Source organism: Leuciscus leuciscus, assembly GCF_965113295.1.
Source record: "Leuciscus leuciscus genome assembly, chromosome: 16".
Classification (NCBI taxonomy): Eukaryota; Metazoa; Chordata; class Actinopteri; order Cypriniformes; family Leuciscidae; genus Leuciscus; species Leuciscus leuciscus.
Genome location: NC_138740.1, coordinates 12,177,301 through 12,184,205, shown reverse-complemented (window position 1 = coordinate 12,184,205; position 6,905 = coordinate 12,177,301). Strand labels below are relative to the sequence as shown.

At 48.8% G+C, this 6,905-nt stretch overlaps 1 protein-coding gene across 1 annotated transcript; it reads right to left on the bottom strand.

Moving 5' to 3' along the window:
* Nucleotides 1-2,013: 2,013 nt before the first annotated feature.
* LOC309478481 (uncharacterized protein) lies at nt 2,014-6,222 on the bottom strand. Its single transcript, XM_082142059.1, has 2 exons — nt 6,050-6,222; nt 2,014-5,817 (listed from the first exon to the last, which is right to left on the bottom strand). The coding sequence occupies exon 2, from the start codon at nt 5,659-5,661 to the stop codon at nt 2,032-2,034; it is 3,630 nt and encodes a 1,209-aa protein (XP_081998185.1). The 5' UTR covers nt 5,662-5,817; nt 6,050-6,222; the 3' UTR covers nt 2,014-2,031.
* Nucleotides 6,223-6,905: the final 683 nt, after the last annotated feature.

Below are 6,905 nucleotides of genomic sequence, written 5' to 3'. Positions count from 1 at the left end.
GTGGGCCCCATATCTTTTCCCCATTCATAACCCATATAGAGATTACCTATGTGGGTACCACCTTGGGCCCATGTAGGCAGTCTATATAGGACTGATTGTGTTTGCCCATGTCTGACCCATATGGTTTATCAAAGTGGGCCCCATATCTTTTCCCCATTCATAACCCATATAGAGATTACCTATGTGGGTACTACCTTGGGCCCATGTAGGCAGCCTATATGGGACTGATTGTGTTTACCAATGTCTAACCCATTTGATAAACCCAAATGGGCCCCATTTGTGTTGCCCATTTTGAGCCCATGCACTCGTTTCCCATTAGTGACCCAACTAGGACCCAGATGGGGAGCCCAACTGTTTTTGCCCATGTGGGACCTACTTAGCTGACCCAAGTGGGCCCCAGATAAGATGCCCATTTTGGGACCATACCCACTTGGTACCCACGTATCCCAAGCATAAACCATGTGGGGCCCACATATACATGTTGGCTGGGGCCTCAGCACGGCACATTTTTCAATAATGTTGGCAGATAAACATTGTTTAAATTAATAAAAATACAAGGTTTGGGGAGTTTAGTGCAGTCTTGGGTGTCTTGGGGTTTGTATTCATGTATGATCTATAAATTCTGTAGAATTTGCTTTAGGTAGGCTACAGCATGTCAAAGTCAGTAGTGAATTTTTTTGGACACATTCAATTTTTAAAAGTATCACTTTGCATCATTGTATATTTCTCTATTGATTTTTTAAATTTATTATTTAAAGCATTTTTTATTTTATAAAGGTATTTATTCAAGTAAAAATTCACCAGAAAAAAATCGTTTAAGGGGGCAAAATATTGTCCCTTAATGGAAAAGGTGTGACTGCAGTCTAAGGGCATTTTCAGACCTGTAGATCGTTTGCTTTGTTTCAAAACAGGAACTTTATTTGTTACAATGTTGCATTTTCTTCTTGGTTCAGTTCGCTTCCACAAGGCAACATTTCAAAGTGTACCAAAATGTTCAAGTCACATGCAAGTAAAACTGTCCTCTTCTTGGTCAGAGTTCCCTCTCCGTCGTCTATGATTGACAAGTTCGCACCACAAGCTTATTATTTTGGTGCAGATCTGAGCACGATTGACGTGCCTAAACGATCCAAACTAAGAGAGAAAATGCACCAGGTTCCGAAACAAATGCTCCAAACGAGTCAGGTGAGAAAGCACCCTTAGTCGAAGAGAGGGCAGAAGGGTTAAATGCCTCAGCCACTCTAAAAAGTTTGAGAAACACTGTTTTACAGTAAATATTCATATCTCTTACCTCTCACATTTTTCATTAATAATATTTGTACAATCTAAGTTTAAAATGAAGTCAAAATGTAAATTGAAATCAATAACATCAGTAACGCAACAGCTGAAGGAAGATAAATACAATAGCAAACTCCTTAGCAGATATTTGAAGTTTAAATCTTTACCCAAATCAAACATATTTGGGGAGATAAATAGTGTTTGTATAATCTGTTATCTTGGTTGTCTTGTATCTAATCTATGAAGGTTAGATAGTTTAAAGGTCCCATGACATGCTACTTTTTGTAGGCTTTAATATAGCCCTTAGTGGTCTTTAGTACTGTATCTGAAATCTCTTTCCAAAAATTCAGCCTCGGTGCAGAATTATAGCCACTACAAGCCAGTCCCAGAATGAGCTTCCTTCAGACGGGCCGTTTCGGTGCCTGTAGCTTTAAATACTAATGAGGAGGAGAAAGGCGGCGCAAGGTGGAGGGTGGGTGTGGCCTTGACCATCTTGCGCAACGGTACCATGCACGTTTGTTTATGTTGGATATATTGCAATGGCACGAAGACACGCAGTCGTTCAAGCATTTCAGTTTGACCCAGAATCTGATCCAGATGGAGAAGCAACGGATGAAGAAGTTGCAACTCAGCGGCTCCAGCAGGACGTTTCCGAATGGTTAGTTTAAAATATTAAGTCTGGATACGGTACTTTATTCGGATGGTTTACAGTTATTGTATGTAATACATTCGCTCATCATTAAAGGCAACAAAGTTCTATGGCTGGGGTGTAGTGGCAGGAGTGGAACCGTCTCCATCTTCTCCAGAAGGAAGTGCAGGGAGGACAACCAGCCTGGCAACTGGCCGGGTGTAGATTCTCTCCTTCACCTTTACATCAGCGGACCTGATGTGCCCGTCAGGGCTGGGATGAGTCTTGACTACTTTTCCAATGGGCCAGAGGGCTCTTGGAAGATGTGGATCAGCGATCATCACTACACAGTCCTCTGTAATGTCAGCTGGTATAGCCTGCCACTTCTGGCGAGCTTGCAGACTCGGCACATAGAGTCGGATGAAACGGGCCCAAAAGTGATCAGACAAGATTTGGGAGTGTTTCCAACGGCGGCGAGAGATGAGCTCACTTTCGGGGTAGACTACCTGAGGTAGCGAACCATCAGGCCGCCCCATAAGAAGAACACTGGGAGTCACTGGATCTGGGTCACTAGCATCTGAAGACACATAACCCAAGGGCTTACTGTTAAGGATCGCTTCCACCTCAGTAAGAACGGTGCGAAGCACTTCTTCTGGAACAGGTTGAGCACCGACTGTGGCATAGAGTGCGCTCTTAACTGAGCGTATCTCCCTCTCCCACACCCCTCCGAAGTGGGGAGCTGCTGGGGGGTTAAAGCGGAAGGAGATCTTCTGTGGTGCAAGTAGACGTTGTAATTCGTTAGACATTCCAACGAAGGTCTCACGGAGTTCTCGCTCACCTCCCTTGAAATTTGTCCCCTGATCGGAGAACAGCTCTGCAGGCGTTCCTCTACGGGCAATAAACCGATGAAGGGACATCAGAAAAGCATCTGTATCAATAGAGGTAAGGAGGTCCAAGTGCACCGCCCTAGTCGTGAGGCACTTGAAAATGATCCCCCATCTCTTCTCCCGGCGCCGGCCCACTTTGATCTCAAATGGCCCAAAGCAGTCCATACCCGTAGAATAGAAGGCAGGCTTGAAAAGGCGCAGACGGGCTGATGGCAGGTCTGCCATCTTCGGCACTGCAGGTTTTGCCCTCCATCGTCGACAGTCAGCGCAGCTATACTGGTAGCGCCGGACAGCCTCACGCCCTCGCAGGATCCAGAAGGAGTGTCGAAGCTCAGCGAACACCCGCTCTGAGCCTGGGTGGTGGAGGCGGTTATCAAAGTCTTGGATCAAGAGCGTAGTCACTCGATGACCTGGGTCTAAGATGACTGGATGAAGAGTGGTCAGTTCTAGGCCTTCTGCTCGACGGAGTCGTCCTCCAACACGGATGAGCTCTCCTTTTTCATCCAACTCTGGAGACAGCGTGCGAAGTCGACTGCTGCTGGGGACGGGTTTACCAGCTTTCAGGAGGCTGTACTCCTGTTGAAAACTATCCCTCTGAGCCCACTGAAGTATCAACTGTTCAGCCTGTCGGTAATCTTCAGCTGTAGGCTTATCGTTAGAGTTGGCCGCCCCATGCAGCTCCTGCACTGTCACTTCCAGCAGCTCCTTCCACGAGCCGTATTGGCCCACGTCTGAAGTCGACTGGCTTGATGCAACTGCGGCGACCCCACATAAGATAGACTTGCGCAGCTCTGAGGTATCTTCTGCTTGGTCAACAGTGTGGTCCTCTGGCCATGAGTCTGGACTGTTCAGGAGGAAGGCAGGTCCCAGGCTCCATCTATTTGGCTGAACAAGCTCTCGCAGCTTCTTCCCTCGTGTTACGTCATCAGCAGGGTTTCTTGCTGTATCAACATATCTCCAGGCATGCCTGTCAGTCAGCTCCTGTATCTCGGCCACGCGGGTGCCCACAAAGACCTTGAACCGGCAGGATTCAGACCTCAGCCATGTCAGCACCGTTGTGGAATCTGACCACAGGGTTGTCTGATCAATGTGGATGGTAAGCTCCCTCTTCAGCACCTGTGAGAGCTGTGCACCAGTAAGGGCAGCACAGAGTTCCAATCGAGGCATAGAGTGAAATCGCTTGGGAGCGACTCTGGAACGGGCCATCAGGAATGACAGATACACTTCACCGTATCTGTCAGTGGTCCGGAGGTACGCCACTGAGCCATAAGCCTCCTCTGAAGCGTCACAAAATACATGTACCTCTCTCTGAAGACCGGAGATGTCCACGGCCTTCGGCAAGTAAGGTCGGGGCAGGGTGACTTGAGGTAAGACTTGAAGTTCTTCTTCCCAGTCTTTCCACTGCTGCAGAAGCTTCTCCGGTAGTAGTGGATCATCCCATCCCCTGTGTTTGTCCCAAAGGTGTCGGACAATTATCTTAGCCCTGGTGGTGTAGGGTAAGATGAAGCCCAAGGGGTCGTACTGACTCGCCAGCACCTTGTAGATATTACGCATTGTGGGGACACCGTACTCCACGTGACGATGCTTGTAACCAAGGACATCAGTGTGGAAGAGCCAGCTTAGCCCTAGAGTAGATTCTGGGGTATCTGTCTTGTTCTGAGCCAGCCATAGCTCAACACTAGCCGAGCAGCTCTCTTCTGGTAGGTGACTTATTACACCTGGTTCGTTGCTGGCCCACTGACGTAGATCGAAGCCTGCAGACGCAAGAAGGGCTCGTAGTTTGTCGACAAGGTGCCTCGCCTCAGCAATAGTAGGAACACTCTGGAGGCAGTTATCAACATAAAAACATTTCTGAACTGATATCCTCACCTCTTCATCTGGCTGGCTGTTATCAGAGACATGGCGTTGTAAGGCGAATGTGGCACAGCAAGGGCTACATGTTGTACCAAACGGTAGCACCTGCCACTCGTACACTGCAGAAGGTCCTTCTTGACTGATGTCACGCCATAGAAATCTGAGCAGAGCACGATCTTCTGGGAGGAGGCGAACTTGGTGGAACATGCCTCTAATGTCGCCGCTAACTGCAACTGCATGCTCTCGGAATCTTAGCAGAACTCCCAGTAGTGATGCTCCTAAGGTCGGACCAGGCAGTAGATGATCGTTGAGGTTCTGCCCTCGATACTGGTAGGAGCAGTTGAAAACCAGCCTATTCTTGCCATTATGGTTCACCATATGGTGAGGGATATACCATTCCTCACAACCTTCCTCTTCTGAAACTTTCGGTTCACACTTGACGACAGAGCCCGCCTTTATAAGTTTCTCCATCTCCACTCTGTAGGCTTCAGCCCATGCAGGATCTCTGGCAAGTCGCCTCTCTACACTCCGTAAACTGGGCATGACAGCTTCTTTAGTAGCCTGAAAGAGCGGCATGTCTTTCCGGCGGAGCAGCGGGGTGGCGTAACGGAGAATGCCATCAACCTCCACCCTGATGGTTTTGGTCTCCAGGATGCTGATGGCCTCTTGGTCCTGCCTTGAACGAGTAACTAGTTTCTCGCTTCTGAATGGGACAGTGTCGACCTGCCATAATCTCTCAACATGTTTCATCAGCTCGCTCACCTGGGGTGTTACTGTTGTAAATAGACACTGCTGTGGTTGGGCGAGGTGACGGACTACACTCGCTGGGCCCTGTAGAGTCCAGCCCAGCCTTGTGCGGATGGCAGCAGGCCCACCTGGAGGTCCCAATCTGACAGGTTCAATGGGAGTGACGAGATGGGGATGGTCACTCCCAATGAGAAGCAGAGGCTTGATATTTATAAGAGTCCGTATTGGAAGACCAGTGAGGTGCTTGTAGGTTTTCCGGAGTTGATCCATGGGGTAAGTGTGGGTAGCTAGTCCAATACGACCACTGGTGAAGGCACCTACAATCTTGAACTTGGTCTTTGGCTTTGACGGCGAAGAAATAGAGAACGACACTGATGCACCACGGAGGGTCTGCACGTCATCTCTAATGGTGCGTAGTGGTAGATCCTCCTGAATCCCCTGCACACCTAGCTTCTCTGCAGCATCTGACAACAGCATAGTTCTCTCCGAACCGTCATCAAGTATGGCATAGGTGTTGATTGATTGGTCACCATGGTGAATGCGGACTTTGACAACTTTCAGAAGGACCCGACTGCCTTCAGTGGGTCTGTCCAGATACAGAACCTCTGTTGGGCCTTGGCTTCCCGCTGCCGGTGTTGACACTGCCTCCTTGGGTGACCTCATATTTACCTCATGCAGAACCTGAAGGTGTTTCCCTTGGCAGAGGCTACATGTCTTCTTTAAGTTGCACTGGGCCGCCTGGTGTGGCCGTGCACATCGCCAACACCTCTTGTTGCTCCTTATCCATTCAGTCAGCTGATCCTTTGTTAGCCTGGATACCTCTGTATACTGGCTAAGGTAGTGTTCCTCATTATTGCAGAATGGACAATGTGGCTTGCTCTTGTTCCCTTTGAAGGAGCGGCTTGGCACTGGAGCCTCAGGTTTCTTAGCTGTATCCTTCGCACCATGGAGGACAGTGGTAGGTTGCTTACCCTTCTCTCGAGCTCCTCTCACAGCTAACTGTCCTTCAAAATCATGGCACCAAGACTCGTATTTCAACCAATCTGAAAGATTAGTTAAGGTGTGGGTTTGTGTGCCCTGATGGTACATGCAGCGACGAAACTCCGCTCTCTGCTCAGGCGGCAGCTTGCTCAACAGACGAGCAACATGTGAGCCACACTGTAGTTCCACTTCACCCTCGTGGCCTAATGTCTTCAGCATCCCCACCAGTGACTGTATCTGGAGTGCAAACTTCTCAAATGCAGCAAAGTCTCCCCGCCTTATGTCTGGTGAGTCCATCACAGCAGCAATACGCCTCAGCGCTATCTGATGTGGTTGGCCAAACTTGTCATTCAGGGCAACCATTGTGTCTGAGAAGGGTGTTGGGGAGCTAAGGTAAGCATCTGCTATTAGCCTGGCTTCTTCTAGTTGTAGGTGATCAACCAACACTTGGTATTTAAACAACTCAGATGCATCATGTGGTAAGAGGTTCTCCAATGAGATCTTGAGCCGTGCGAACTCACTTGGGTCCCGAC